At 42.0% G+C, this 16591-nt stretch overlaps 1 protein-coding gene across 2 annotated transcripts in view; it reads right to left on the reverse strand.

Annotated features, from left to right (window-relative positions):
- The window catches only part of fndc3ba (fibronectin type III domain containing 3Ba), a 108534-nt gene that overhangs the window by 42204 nt on the left and 49739 nt on the right, over positions 1 to 16591 (reverse strand). For both annotated transcript variants that reach the window (XM_079573380.1, XM_079573381.1), the window contains 4 exons: positions 9420 to 9496; positions 4942 to 5170; positions 4456 to 4627; positions 3396 to 3523 (listed from right to left, as the gene is read on the reverse strand). In XM_079573380.1, the coding sequence (XP_079429506.1) occupies positions 3396 to 3523; positions 4456 to 4627; positions 4942 to 5170; positions 9420 to 9496 (606 nt within the window). The remainder of the gene's footprint in view (positions 1 to 3395; positions 3524 to 4455; positions 4628 to 4941; positions 5171 to 9419; positions 9497 to 16591) is intronic.

Here is a 16591-nt window from a genome sequence, read left to right on the forward strand (position 1 = left end):
TCACGATTAAACGGGCCTGTTGGTCTCTCATAAGAGGCTTCTGAACCGCTGTTTGTCTGACCCGTCACCTAGGACCTGTTTGCCATGGGACAACAGAGCTCCAGGATCATTCGGGCGTTCAAACCCCTCCACCACATTAAGGTGTACGGAGGAAATAATAGCTCCATAATTAACAAATATTGTATACTCCTGTTCAACCCCAGGATGCTACAATGACAAGATATGACCCTAATCTATGAACTATACCTACTTTGGCCTTATTTGCACAGATAGGGGCTGAAATGGGCAGGCTGATCTTGAAAAGTGTTCATATGCATTACAAATGATGAGTGATCAGAACGCCAGGCGCTGACAGGTTCGAGACATACTCGACTTATGTATGGATTTGCCAATAAAACATCGCTCCACATGAACTCTGCTGTGACGAACATTGTGCTAAAACTAGATATCAGATTCCCAAATAGTTTTCGGTGTTTAAAAATCACAGCTCTATTGAACTTGGCACAAATGATCCGCGCGGCTTTCTTTGCTTTCGCTTGACGGTGCCAAAACTTAAAATACGTGACACGTGTTCACTTGTTTCAGCTGCCATTTCAGCGGAGCGGAGCTTAGAGGAATCCCTCACCGACTCCAGGAAAAATAAATCATATAATGTCTATTTCGCCTTTATTTATTACTTAATTTAATACAATCACAGACGGCTGAACGAGCGCATTGAGCATCACCTTTGCACTATTTGACACAGAGAGCACTACAGTCATCACCTGCATCTACTTTCACAACAAATGGCAAAGCAGGAGGGGCAAAGGGGATATGACTTCATGTACCAGCCATACCCCTCCCACAATCTGAGTTCCACTGGTCTAACAAATGCTGGACCCCATCTGTTAATGCTAAAGTCTCTCTTTTCTGAGTGCGGGAGTAGCTCTGCAGTGGTGATGGTGCGAAGCCAGGATGAAGGGGGGGAAGCCAAAAGGACAGCCCAGAATCAGCTCACTTTGGGAGGAGAGAGCCTTGAAAAGCTGGTCACAAATGGATACAATGTTTGCCAAGTCAGTCTGCTTACTTAACTTCTAAAACAAAACAAGATCAGATTGACAGATCGCAAAAAAACATACTTTTAAGATTTGCAGTTAAACAGGAATCTGATTACCGCTTATCTTCTTGATTCAAGCTAAATGTTCAGCTAATGTTTTTTCCCTTGTATAAACTGCACTTTTATTCACTAATACCAGTCAGAAATATCTTGGAGTGAAATGTATATCAAACAAACCTTAACTAGTCAAAAGTATATGCAAAAGATAAGTATTTTCAACGTTTAATATTATTTTCTTTTCCATTTTGATGCTGGCATAGGGGCAACACACACACGCACACACGCACACACAAACCCATAGTGGAAATCTAAGGGCAGCAAGGGCAAGCGTAGGCGGTTGTGAGGTATGCTCGCCTGGATCACATTCGGACGCACTGGGCCAAGAGGCAACTTCAGTCTGTTTGTTCTCAGCGCGCCGACTCTCCATCTTTCCATCTCTCCTCTGCCTGTCGCTGGACTTCAACGTCCAATTTTTTTTTCTCCCCGTCTCCAAAAGAAACCATCTCTATCCATCTCGGCCCTGCTCATCTGTGCACCGAATTTTGACATTCCTGTACCCCGCTGCGCCCTGCCAGTCCCCTACAACCTTGACTACGGGTTGTTTCATAAAAGGCCAGTTTGCATTAGTCATAAGGTTTTGATATGTATCGGGGTTTGTCTGTCGTATGGTCCATTGTGCAGAATCTCCAGGCCTATATGGAGACCCCAAAAGACCACAGATATTACAGTAATATAACAAAGTCCCCATAGAAATAAGCACAAGCATAATAAGCACACGCAAGTGGAAATATAGAACAAAACCAATGTGTACATTGAGTAATGGGGTGTGTAAATACCATGTTTCTGGGGGTGTTTGTAAGTCCAAAGACTAGATAAATGGAGAGTGTATTGAGAAAGGGGTTAAAAATCGAATTAAAAATGTAACATGACATTCTGAATTCTGCTATATTTTTAGTCACAATAAATACACTGATTTTGTGTCAACTTTGAAATACACAGTATAAAGATGAGACAGCAACAGAAAAAGGAAATAGAATGCAGACTATTTACCAAAATCATACGAAGACACCCACACAACTTATTTGGAGGCGGGCCCTCACTGTGCATGTACAGCTGATGTCACATTCTGAGGAGAACTAGAGTAACCTGGCCATTGACTTGACTAATATTTGCTAAATTATTTATCTAATGATACGGCAAGGCTGGAAATTCGATAACAATTTTAAGCACATATTGGCATACAGGCTGCCTCCCCTTCGTAAGAATTGTGAAGTGTTTGACCACGGCATGAATGGGCTCAGAACTGCATATTTATTAATCTTAGCATCTAAAATTCTAATGTGCAACAAATAAGAAGTAAAATTAGAATTGTTTTCATATGGGTAGATGGAAAAACCCTAGATATCAAAACTGTCTACCAGACTGTAAAACTATGTTGGTTTGCCCTTGCTTAATATCAACAAAACGTAATAAAAAATGACACTGGCAAGGTATAAGATAAGGAGCAAGCTATTGGAAAAATGTAGCCAAGTAAATCAAACTGGAACTTCCCCCATTTCCGATCAGCCCATTTGCCCACATGCCTGCAGTCTTTGTTTGCCTATACGTGTTTGATAAATCCATGTCGAGTGTCTGAAAGGCTTCCTTCAGCTGCAGCAGGACTCTACAGGTATGTACCCATTCCAAAATACACCCCCCCCCCCCCCCTCCACCCGTCCCACCACAGCATAGCCTTCACCAACAAGGCCTGTATTGTAGACAGCAGTAAGACGATAGCGTTCGGGGACGGCTTCAACTATGTGGTAACCAAGGCAACCCATGGTCTTTTTTTTCTTTTTTTCTTTTTTTTACCTCAGTGAAGCGCCATTCATCCATTCATTTTCGGGACTGACTTTCATTGAGGGAGGAGGGGAGAGAAAGGTGCGCTTTATAGGACACGCTTGAATGCAAAAGGCCATTGAGTTTAACACAGGACAATGACTCTCATACAGGCCACAAGAAGCTTCCGTTTTAGGCAGAGACACCAAGTTTGTTTGACGAAAATGATATGCAGCACCGGACATCGGCATGTTTTTTTTTCCATTAATCTTTTTGGACCCGATTTGCATTTGTGAAATGACTTATTGATTAGGGACAGTAACATCTCAAGAGTTTAATTTTTAGTTTTTTTTAATCGAGCTGTTATCAATAGGAAATCCCATGTCAAAAGTTATAGGACCACTGTATTGAACCCCTGCATCTGAGCCAGTCTCTCTCATATAAAGTTCTCAGGTGCGCACAGTCCCGTCACTGTCCTTACCTTGTGTGTGCGGCTCTGGTTCACCGTTTCGGGGACTGCTCCGGAGGCGCCTCTCTGGCTTCTTCCCTCCAGGACTGACTCCGCCCCCTGAACCCACCGACCCCAGCGACGGGGCGTGGGACTTGTTGCTGTAACAAAAGGCAAAACCTCGGTCAAATGATGAACTTCATCTCGTAATGCTTCATAAACTTAAAACAGAACTAAGTAACTCATGCCCCTAGAGGCCATAAGCAGGTAGCATGTTACGGTTTTTTACTCATTTATTGTCCGTGAGAGTAAATACTACGCTGACAGAAAAGACAAAGCGAGAGAGGGATATTGTACATCCAATTACACAATGGAGATAATTGCTTTCACTCAAACTTGACTGTAAATACCGTTTAAGTGGCGTTAGCCCACATTTAGCTTTGCCCGTTAGCCTGTTAGCTTCTTCTTCATGATTCTATTAGTGTGTATTGTGCCTCCAACCCAGAGGCACGGGTGGTTTTCAAGACAGAGACACCAGGGGGAGATGAAAGACCCCCCAACCATCCCATTAACACTTGTACCAACCCCAGAAGGACTACGAAAAGGATTTATTAAGGTAAACAAGTTCCTTAGTTATTCTTTAAGATGATGATGATTTAGTGGTTTGTTGGATGGAGAAGATTTTGTCATGGTGTGGTCGCCTTGATATAAATCAATTTACCACGGACTGAACAGGTGTGGAGTAACCCAATCAGAGCTCAAAGGTCTCTTTAACCTCTTAACCTCCACCTTAACCAAGCACATTTTCTCCAGTTTGGCTTTACCCAAATCTAAAAGCTTATTGAATAAAGCCTCAAAAAAGGCAACAAAAAACAAAATGCAAACAAGAATGGAAACACCAGAAAAAAGGTCTTAGCTTTCAAATGAGCCGTTACACTGGCCAAAAAAGTGCTTGGTTGAGGTGGGGGTTAAGTAAATAATTAGTGGAACAACCACTCCAGGAAGTACATTTCCTTTTTCTAAGCATTTCTGAAACACTTGCCTATTGAGCACAAGTAACGCTCTTGTGCAGCACATGTAAAAGGAAGTTCACCTGTATCCGTTGTGCTGAGGGCCCAGGCTGCTCTTGTAGTGAGTAGAGGGAGGGGAGTTGAGCCTGTTCTGTCGCTCTAGTCTCTTTTCATTCATCTTTTTGGGCTGTGGCTTAGTGTACGTCTCCTCTCGGCTGCTGATGTAGTTGGACATCCCATAAAGCGGGATGATTTCTGTTGGCGAGAGGAAAAAGAAGATGTCAAGCAAGAAAAAATGAAGTAGGGGTTGACAAAAAGACGATTTCTGTAGTTATTGTGTCTTTGACAATGGTATTTTCTACAATGCCATGGATTTCATTGCAGTATGAAATGTAGTTAATATAAGTGTAGTACTAAATTCAGGTATAAAATTAATAAAATCATGATTAAATCTGAACTTTTGCACGTGTTCAAGTTACCTTTTGTTGTTTGGCTCTATTAGCATAATATATACAGTACATCATTAATCACATTGCGCATAATGAGAACAGAGTATGAATATACAATACCTTGGTCAGTGTACATGGGTGGCAGGTGATGCTGGTAGTACTGGTGTGGGATCTCTCCGGGGCCCACTGGGGGGTAGAAGGAGTGGGAGTTGGGGATGAAGTGCGGGTGGGTCAGGTAGGGGGGCAGGTGATGTGTGGGGGACAGAGCCGGAGAGTAGGAGGGCGGGTAGCATTCTGGAGACTGGGGGGTCACCACCACGCGCCGGACCCCCGTGGTGTCCTCCAGAACCTGGGGAGAAGAGCAGACAGAACCATGCTGAGTCATAACACAGAGGTAGGATTCAGTTTTTGTGGATAAAAGAAATAATACAAAGAACTACAATGATGGTCTCATTTATATGCAGTTTTTTTTCTACCTCTCTTACACGGTTTGGTTCTCAGATGTACAAAAATACTGAACCATGACTTGCGTGGTTCAAAACAGAGACTAACTCAAACTTTTGACTCCAAATAAAATAAACTCCATAACCTCAGAGGAGCCCAGTATCACCACAGCATCACAGTTTGAAACCACTGCTTCACATCATGAAACTATTGACCCCACTCGCGCCGACAATCACTAAATCATCCATAGGCAAAGGGAGCGCCATGTCATGCTGAAGTGAAGGTGATGATCGAATGCAAATGTGATGCCAATGCACGTTTTTTCTAAACCAGCCCCCAAAAACAGTAAAAGTTGTGATTCTAGTAAACGTTGCTGTGTTTGTGCTCTGCAGGTGCTTTGACTTGTTATGTTTGGGCGCCAACCAACAAATAAATTAAAAGATTAAGGCACTGACAGACAGGCACCGCATGTGTGAACATCTCTGCTGTAGGTGCTTCCTTCTTGTGAGGCTGTCATGTTTAATGAAAGCACAGCCATATTGATCCGCATAACTCTCTTTTTTTCAGGCTTTCAATAAAGGAGAAATCATAAAAAAAAAACATTTGGAATCTTCTCATAAAAAAATCCAGCATATTCTTTCACTGTTATTTTGGACATTGGGGTTGTTTTGGAAAGAAAAGTATAGCGCCCCCACGCTTCAATAACAATGTTCAAAGAAGTGCCTCAAATTACCATATGTCCACTGTCGCACTGCACCGAGAAGCAGAGAGCTCCAGACGAACACATTCCTGCTATTCACACACTTTCACAGAGCCGCATACCAGGCTCAGAGCAAACACACTCCCCGCTGAGAGGGAAGTCATCTGCCTGTCCCAACAACAACAACAACAACAAGGCACGGCCAAATAACACCAAGTGACAATTCCAATAGCACCGTATAAGAGAAAATAATGCTATAAGAGCCGATAGAGATGTGGGACGAGGGGATGATATGGATATATTTTAAATGTTGTATTGCATAAAGAACGGCAGTGGGTCTATGCACTGTTTTTATTCTAAAACAGAACCCTCATTGTTACAGACTCCTTTTTTCTTTTACAGTCTATAAATAAACATTTCAAAAAATCTTAACTCAATGCTGTGACAAAATCTGCATCTCCATACCCTAATTTGATGCCATTATATCACCTCCATGTGTGAACCAGCATGTAGGTCAGACCGACATCATGGCAGGACTTTGCTCCTGTTTTCCAGTAAATATGCTGTTTTCCTGCAGAGGAGCATAGAGGGGGGCCAGACTGGGGCCTCCTTTGCCTCCTCTTGTACTCCTCTTTAGGGCAGAGGAATTAAGCTGGTCCTCCCTCCTCTTTCTCCAATAGGGCTCTTTCTGGTTGTTGTGTTTTGGGTGTTGACCCCTGACACTGTTGGTCTGTGTGTGGGCTTTTTGCATAGCGGTCTGCAGCAATCATGTACTGCATTATATTTTCACACATTTATTTATGTTTCAGTAACATGCCATTGTTATTTTTTTACTTTTTTTTTTTTTTTTACTGCAATCCTATTTATTTACCTGAGCATTATTAACAGATTCTACTCCAATTGTTACTCTGATCACATCATTTAGTTGCCTAAACAACAATGAAAGGTTAATGGATAGTAGTTTTTGAAAGTATGTGAAAATGAGTTCATTTACTTAGTATTTGTGCCCAAGTACTAAAAAGCTACAGTGGTTTTAATACCTTCAACCAGTAAACCAGCTCTTTCCGAGCAGCTCTTTCAAAAACACTGCACATTTCTACAGAAGCTCTATGAGTCCAATTGAATTACTGTCTTGGCAAAACAACTCACGTCAAGTCACATTTACAGATGCATTTTCTCTTTGTGCAACAAATGATTGTGTAATGAACACATTGACCGCAATTTGCAAACATTTAGCCATGCACAATTAGCTTTTATTTTGGTTGATAGGTGGGAGGCACCTGTACTAAAAGTTGTTACATGCAGGACTTTCATTACACTATACTACCCCTATCCTTATCTGACTTTTTGTCCTAATGTCAGTTCTTGCACTGCTCGCTGAAACTATCAAAATGCTTCCCCTGGCAACTCTGCTCAAACCAACAGGTGATGTAAGTTCATGCTCTATCCATGCAACTATTTTAATGCACTTGTTGACACACACAGCCCAATGAACACATGTGTATAATCCATCTCTCATTGCATAGAGAATTGGCCCAACTCTCTCTCTCTCTCTCTCTCCCTCTCTTTTTCCCTCCCAGTAGAGCCTCCTATAACCACCCACCCACCGCCTGTCTCCCCTATCGGCCCGTTTACATAAGAGTGACAGTGTTTCCCGCTCACTGCTGGCTAGCTCCCTGCTAACACGCACGCAAAGAAAACACAAACATGCAGCCCACGGAGATGGCAATGACCCGCTGTCCACTGGCACCGGGCGGCGGGAGAGTGTCCACAGAAAAGCATCATACTCGGATTAAAGTGTTATAAAAGGTCTTTAAATCTCAACAAATGAGCAGAATAAATTTTAGCTGCGGATTGGGAAATAGTAGTAGGGGAATTTCGGTGGAAAGGTTCAGAGCGGTCATGCAGTTGTGGGCGTCAGTGAGGATGATAGTAATAGTAGAAGTTGTGAAATGAGTTCAAGAAAGGACTATCAATCAATCATACAGGGAATATAACTAGCTGGAAGCAGGAGATTTCGTTTTTGTTTATTTAAAACTGTAGTAGTGGTACTAAAAACTACTACAGCAAATGCAGAAATAGCAACACAAGCAGTAGTAGTTGCAGCAGATGATGTTTTAAGACTGATGTTATTGCAATATTACAAAACAATAATTTTTTTCCCCCCATTGCAAAAGATTATTTGACAATCTCACCATCATCCCACGCACAAACACACAGAAAAGCCAAGCCGTGCTGCCAAAATGAAAAGTGCCCTTGTTCTCTTTAGGGGGCAGTTCATGTCTCATAGATGATCATCATTTAACTGAGCACAGGAGGGGGGGATCTCCACTTGTGTTACACAACTGTCATCGTAAAAGAGTTTATTGTGGTAGATCCTTAACTCCTCATAACTCAATTACCCAGAGTGCCAAAACAAACAAACACAGGCCCTGGCACTAACTGAATTGAGATGAATTATGCTGGAAAGCATTGTTCTATTGTTGTACGTGCTATAGGTCATTTTTCAAAAAGGAGAGATGGAAAGTGTACATTCGCGAATTTGATTTATCCAAATTGATTTTTTTTTAAAGTATTTCTTTGTTTTGATGAAGTAGAGAAAAGGTTGTGGTAGACAGCACATATAGAAATGTCAATTTGGAGACATTGCCATATCGGTTTGCAATTCAGTTCTGTGCCCGAAACACTTTTTCCCCACTCACTCATCCTATTGCAGCTTCCGTCATGTTCTAAGTGAGGGACATGCCTTGTTAACCAATCATGACGAAGTGTGAACCTTCAAAAGCAACAGATGGCACTAGTTACCTCTTAAATTAGTCCAATCACCCTAACCTGGGATTTCTTGACTGTGTCCCATAAGTTCCTGCCATGGGCGGGTAACACATGTGCACAGGTATTGGAAATCTGCACTACTTCAACCCAGCATGTTTTCTCCAGTTCAGTTTTACCCAAATCTAAAAGCTTCTCCAATAGAGAGTTTGTCCAGTGTAACGCCTCATATGAAAGCTAAGACCTGCAAAACTGTTTGTAACTTCTTTGTTGCGTTGTTGCCGTGTTTTTATCACATTTTTTGAAGTGCTTTTGTGGCGTTTTCATCCTCATTTTCGTCGCTATTTTTGGGTAATGCTGAACTGGAGAAAATGTGCTCTGTTCAGGTGGGGGTTAAGAGATTAAGCAAACAATAGAGAGATGCCTTTGAAGAAGCTATTTGGACCAGGAATCAAACCTGGGACTTGTGTGGTCTTGTTAAAGACAGCGAACCAATGCTAACATGCTTTTCTTGTTGACGCACTTAAACAATAGTCGTACAGTACAATAGTCACAAAAACTACTTTCAAAATCACGCTTCAATTCAGAGATGTGCAAATTAATTCTTTGCTATTAACTTTTATTGGTTGATCCCTCCTGTAATATATATTTTCCAACTCATTTTAACTCCAAACCCCTTACTGACCTGTGAGATGTATCCCGGCGGGACGTGGATAGGGGGGATTGACCCGTTGGGCGACATCATGGGAACCTCTGCAGGACCTACGGACACAAGAAACACTTGATTTAATTGGCCGGCTTCACTCTCCAGTCAAGTCTCATTCACACACATCAATCAACAGGGTGCATGCTGGGAAAACTGCCCCACACACTTTTTCAAAAGGAAGGGCCTTTCACTGTGACCCCGCTGTGGACCACTGGCTCAGAATCGCCCCCCTATTCCAAAGCATTAATAACCCAAAAGCATACATTACTATCTGTCGCTTTAAGGAATGGGTACGTTACGTAAAGCTATGGGCTATTTCTATAACGGGGGCAGGAGTTTTCAAGTTCCCAGAGTCGGGGATTCTAGTACCAAGGAGTGTATGATGGAGACCAGCAGACTAAGCTGATCGAATGGCATTAGCATTAAGCTGTGCAAACAGTTACTTAGTTATGTGACATGAGCCTGTATTTACTCCAGTTGACGTTATGGCAACACTAACTACAATGAAGCTATATCTGTTTTCATACTCGCTTGACATCTGTGTCTCTAATGTCTCGGACCATGGCAACTATTGGCTTTAAGCAAGGTACATCTAATATAAAATATAAAGTTTGATATATTGAAGCAGGAAAATTTTGCGATATTACTGAAGACCTTTTGATGCCACAGACACAAACTCTAAAGCTTAAAATGACCACAAAGCTTGGTTTGAAAAGTAAATCTTAAAATATCCCACAATAAATATTAAATACAACAAAACGCAACTTAACTTGGGAAAGCAATAATGCATTACTTTAGAAAAATGTGGGAAAAATTGCTATTGGGCCCAAAAATGTATTGTTTATCTGTCATTTATTGAACAATAAGTCGATATAGTGACATCCCATAGGTGCATCTATTTAATTTTAGGCTTATTCTTCAGTAATATCTTATACATTTATTGTAGATCCATCCATAACTGCAGGCACTGCAGAACTTGAGTGACATATGAGGACAAAAGTACAAGCTTTCACTATATGTGGACATGCCATTCCTCATTTGAAAGCTAAGAACCTGTAGAATTGACATACTTAGCATCAACTGGACACTAAGCACTAATTCAGACAGGCGGAGTGATTTTGGAAGTAGTATAGCAAATCCATCTATGTTAATTTCAAAACTGGTTTGAGCTATAGGATCTGGCAACCTTCGTGTGAAGATCAAAACAACATTACAATTGTTATCAGTAAAACTGATATATGATTTGAACATGTTTGCCTTATACCTGGGGACACAAATAGGTCAGGTTTACAAACACTCTTATATACTGTAACCCACTGAATGCACTTCCTTAATAATAACAAAAACTTCACCAATATATGTTTCTCACATCTGCAATTCAAGTAGACATTTATCATTTCAGCGAGTCCCAAGCAGTTACACCTTGTATATGACCTCCACTCTGCCCAAACTGAAATGCATATGTTGAATCAGGTCTATACCGACTGCACAAACGCATCTGGAGCCTAACAATGTGCACATTTAGGCCTTAAATGATGGATGTCTGTAGTTGCTCGAGTAAATATCTGTCTGAATATATAGCATGTATAATAGAATTAGCAGATTGAAATGATATTGACTTTTCCACCGTGCGTATCTCCTCAAGTGCCTCTTTTTCTCCCCGCATTAGTCGGCGATGGAGGTCCGCTGCTGCTAAAGTCATTGGGACCCCTGTGGGAGCATGTCGGTCCTCAGAATAAATCACACTGCACACTCGCAGGCACGCACAAATATTTTCTGACCGATTACACCCCTGTCAGGACCCGCCGTCTTAGAGTCAGACCACTCTAAAGTCAGCACAATGTTCATTTGTATGCGTACATTATTCACAAGAAAGTGCTTTGTTTCTTACAAATTCATGCCATTGTTGAAGACATTTAACAACATGATCCTTCATCTTGTTCATGGCATGTTTTAAATTCCTTATGAAAAACAGTAAAAATGTATAGCAGTAGTATATAATAGTAAATATATACACTGCTTGACCAAAAAAGAAGTCACCTCAAAATATGCCATAAGATCTCATATTTCATTGGACCGGCTTTAACCTTGATTAAAGCATGCATTCGCTGTGGTATTGTTTCAATAAGCTTCTGCAATGTCAAAAGATCCAGTGTTGCATTCATTTTTCATTGAGGTTTTGTATTTATGATGGGAGAGTGTGACTACTGCGGAAAGCCTTCTCCAGCACATCTCAAAGATTCTCATTGGGGTTAAGATCTGGACTCTGTGGTGGCCAATCCATGAGTGAACATGATGATTCAACCTTTTGCAACGTGAGCCCTAGCTTTGTCATCTTGGTAGATGCCTGCGTCATCAGGGAAGAAGAAATCCATTGATGGAATAACCTGGTCATTCAGGATGTTCAGGTAGTCAGCTGATCTCATTCTTTGGGCACATTGTGTTGATGAACCTAAAACTGACCAACTGGAGCAACTTGCAATTTGCATTTCAAAGAACTTATATTTGAGCAGCGGTGGAGTGATCTGCTAGGTTACCAGATCTATAGCAGTTTGTTTACCTGCGGCATTACTACACGTGGAATTCACAAAGGAGCTTTCTACAAATCAGATATGGCAACGTTTGGAGGACTACCCCATGATTTTGAAGAGGATTTTAATGCAGGCTACTAGTTACCATAGACATGCGCTAGCCTAGCACCACTAAACTCTTCAAATATAAGGACTGCATGAATGAAATAAGATAATAAGATATTTCCAGAAATCAACAACAGTCTGGATAACTAGGAAATTAGGCCCTATGTCAAAAGTCCTGAAATATCCCTTTAAATCCAGGTGCTCCATCAGCCCCACCAATCCCACACCACGTAAGCCAGATGGGTAAAGTGTCTTTCTCAGGGACAGAATGACAGTACGCATCATTTTGCGCTGGACTGGAAATGCTAACCTTTAAATCTGTGGACAAATGCTCTAGCCACTGATATTGCAAGCAAATTAGCGTCTCAGTCCCAGATGATAGCAAAGAAGACTGCATCAGGAGGGGCACCTTGCTTAAAACGTGGCGCAATACACTCAAACCATGCCCTGCACACGTTGAGGCGGAGGATTTGCCGTGACAACCCCGTGAAATAAACTCCTAACCTTGAACCTAGATTTCTTTGCCAATGATCATCAACATCAGCTCTGTGTAGCTCATTACTCACTTCATTCATCACATCCTGTTTCCTTCATCCTAGCCCTTACTCACTCCGTCCTTCCCAACGTTACATAGCATCTTTTATTCACCCGCTGTCCCGACCCCTCGTTGGACGTCCCGAAAACAAACTGGTACAGTAAACACACACCTACGCCGGGCCAAAGTCTGCATTTAGCAATCCCGACTGAGTAATCCTGGTTCACTTTAGACAGAGGCCGTCTCAGTCCCGCCGCACTCACAGGCCGTCTTTCAGAGCGGGGCAGCCGGGCAAGTGCTGTGCGCTTTCCATCTGCCCCTCACTGTCTGTCCCGTATACAGACGGTCAGTGTATACAAGCAGTGCAGAATACAAGGCTATATGGTTGGTATCCAAGCGACTGGGAGTACCATCAACTAGACTTTAAAACATTTTTCTATATGGAAATTTGCACAATATTGAAGGTAGATTAACTCAAGAATAACTGCTTTTGAACCGTTTTTTAGGCAATTTGGGTAGTTCAGCTCTAATCCTAGATTACACTACTAAGGAATCAAGTACCAGAAACTGATCATTGTGGTTTAAAATGGTTTACAAATTTACCAAAAGAGTGCTTAAAATGTTGATGTTTAAGACCATAGAGTGTCCAAGACTGTATGACATCCTTCTCACATGCATTTGCACAAGGAAAACAGAATTCATTTATTTTGTGGTCAATTGGAATCTTAGCGTCTTCCTTCCTTATAGTACAGGATCCAAGAGCTGTCCTCATTGTTTGCTGTTTATAGATGAAGCCTTAAACACTTTTAAAAGTCCGTCCGACTCCCACAAAGATGCCATAGAGAGCTCCCTTTCCACAAAGGTGCCCAAACAGCCGCGTGTTTGGACAGTCTGCGCTCCTCGCTCAGCAAACAGCGGCATTCCTCCCCATCACACACACTGCACACAGGAGCATTCCCATCAGCGGCCCCCAGGACTGGACCCGGCAGACCAGCCCCCTCCAAAAAAAAAAAGAAAACCCCAAACCAACCCCCAACTCCGCCCTCCTCCTCCTCCCAAAAACACAAGACGCTTTTGTCCTGCAGCTCCTCATGCGCACACGCTGCAATAAGTCATACAATATTGGACAGAGCGCCTTATGGAAAAGTCGAAGACAAAGAAGAAGTTGCACCCGAGTGATGCATTCAGATAAATCATTTTATATTAAGGGATCAATCAATTCTGCAAGAAGCTATGTTGCAAATGTACATAAAACTCTATTGCAGTAGCTTTCTAACTTCTTAGAATAGTTCTTTCCTACTTTGAACTGTAAGTAATCCAAGTGACAGAAGCTTGTGTTGACGTATAAAAAAAGAAGTAAAGTTTGGGTTCCTTGTTTCTTTTTGTGAATTTATACATGTGTTCTTTGGAAACACCAGGATATTCCGCAATATTTTCGAAGCAAAACACAGTCAGAACTTCCTCTGCCTAATGCTACAGGAATCCAAGACACTACGTCCCTGTCTCTCTCTCTCTCTCTCTCTCTCTTCCATCTGTTGCTTCTTCCCCTTCCGACTGCCGCAAAGGTCAGGTCAAAGGTGGGACAAGAGGTCATCCCTTGCTTATGTTATGACATCACAAGCCTGCATGAACTATTGCACTGTATAATAGTGAGCTCTCTGGGGATCGGATGGCTAACGGGGTACAACAATTATGATAAACGCAGTCCGTTGCAAGGTGTGCTGCCAAACATGGCCAAGGACTCGTAATGAGACTGCGATGACAGAAATTATTAACAGGAGGTTAACAAGAAAGAGTAGGAATCTGAAGTAATGTCTGTGGAGCAAGCGCAGTAAAAATGTGGCAAGGCTTCATCAAATTGTTTTTAGGGAGGAAAGAAGAGGCTAACAAGGTTAAAAAAAAGAACCAGATTAGGCAAATCATCACTTATTTATACAATAATTATATACAGTACAGAGCTACGCAATAAAGGAATGAATAGCACCCATCTGAAACAGCATTGTAAGGAGTAGGCGTAATAGAAGTAGCAGCAGAAGTCATAGAGGAGGAGATGGAGGAGTGGTGAGTAACCTGGAGTTTTGAAACTACTTGGGTTGCGCTTTGTTTAGATCTAGATAAACTATTGGCTAAAGTACTTGTGACACAAACAACTAAATGTCTGACTTTCGAGGAAACGCTGATAAGTTTACTTTAAGTCATGTCATCTCCACATGTCGTCTGCTCAATGAGAGCCTTTAATCTGCACATGTGCACACCTTTAGCCGCACAGACAGAGGAGATGATGCAACCGTCCCCTCAGATGTTTCCCGTGATGCAGCTGTCACAGGCAGCTGCACTCGGGGCCCCAGATCACAACACACACTTGTAAACACACAGGCCTCACACAGGCTCCTACACTCAGTATAATGGGCTAATACGTACAAGGCTTCTCGAGCTGTGGAGGCTTGTAGGCTTGGTTTACTTCCACTGTAGATGGTTTAGACCGGTTAAATCCTGGTTTAGACATAATATAGTCTAAGTTAAGTCCTGGCTTAGTTGTGCTCTTGTTAAAATCACATTTAGTTTAGCCGGATTACTCCACAAAAGTGATTCAGGAATAAAACAGGGATGGTAAGAAAATAGCCTTTTCCTTCTCTTAGCATTAGCACATTAGCTCTATGTGTTTAGGGACACTGTGGCATCATTGATCTTTCAGCATCAGGCTCCCTCTCTCTCTCTCCTTCTCTCTCTCACTCTGCTCGCCTCGGCCCGGGCCTTGCACATGTGGCGGCCATATTGAGAGGAAACACAGACCCTCTTGGGAAAGTGTGTGTGCTGGAGCAGACCAAAGGAGCCTGTTTGTGAGCTGACCTACTTAGACAACAACTCCTCGGCAATGGATTTCCCAAATACACTTAGATCTGTCAAATGATATCGACGTTTTGAGCTGCACTTTGACTCGTCTTGATGACAGTGGTCATTCACTGGTCATAGAGCATATTATTTACAAAATCATACAGCATGTTAGCAACAGACTATAATTTGGGTTTCGTCTCAATCCAAACTTGTAAAGGCGATTTTGAATAAAGTACATCAAAACAGCAACGTCTGCTAAACATTGTGCAACTCAAACAAACTTAAAAGTGTTGAATCAGATCTATTTTCCAAGTAGTGGAATACAATTTCTTTTGTCCTTCAGTAAATGCAGACTTTTGGGAAAAAGGCCTTTGTGTGTGGTGCATCTATAAAGCATTTGCATCGATTGTGAACGAGCAGTTGTTGCTTACATTGCCCCCGCAAGTTGTGAAACTTGCATAAACGAATTGGGATGTTACAAAACTGTTTTGAATGCTCTAGAGTTTGGACTATTGACCCTTTACTTCTCTAAAATACACTGTACTGTACTGGCGAATGAAAAGAAAGAAGTAGGATGACAAATGACTAAAACCATTACTGTACAACATGGGGTACAGTATAGATTTAATGCATACCGATTTGCCCTGTTCTTAAAGCCTTCTTTAAAAAATAACTTGGAGGAACTATTTGAACCACTACAGAAGTGTGTGTGTGTGTGTAATCTTAAAGTCATCGTTGGTCTCCTGTGAAGGTCCCGCTGTGCAGTTGCCCAAACTGCCTGTATATCAGTATTGATTTATGTGCATGTGTGTGTGCGTGTGTCTGGGTCAGCCGTGACGTGGCGCTGCCTGGAAGTTATGTAAGCATCAGCGGGGTAATGTTATCTGTCCTCAGGAGCTCCTCCACCACGACACTCCCACCGGCGCTTCCTCTCCAATCAGACCAATACACATGCAGTACAAGCATCCTAATAAGCCATAAAAGCAGGGTCAAAAAAAAAAGCTGCTTACGAATAAACTTGGACTGAAAAAATAAAATAACAAGTGTTTCCTGTCCCTCTAGGCTCGCATGCATATCATCTCACAGGACAAAAGCTTACAAAGAAATAATGTCAGGATTAACCAGAGTCCAACCAAAACACAAAA

This window comes from Gobius niger (assembly GCF_951799975.1).
Source record: "Gobius niger genome assembly, chromosome: 16".
NCBI lineage: Eukaryota > Metazoa > Chordata > Actinopteri > Gobiiformes > Gobiidae > Gobius > Gobius niger.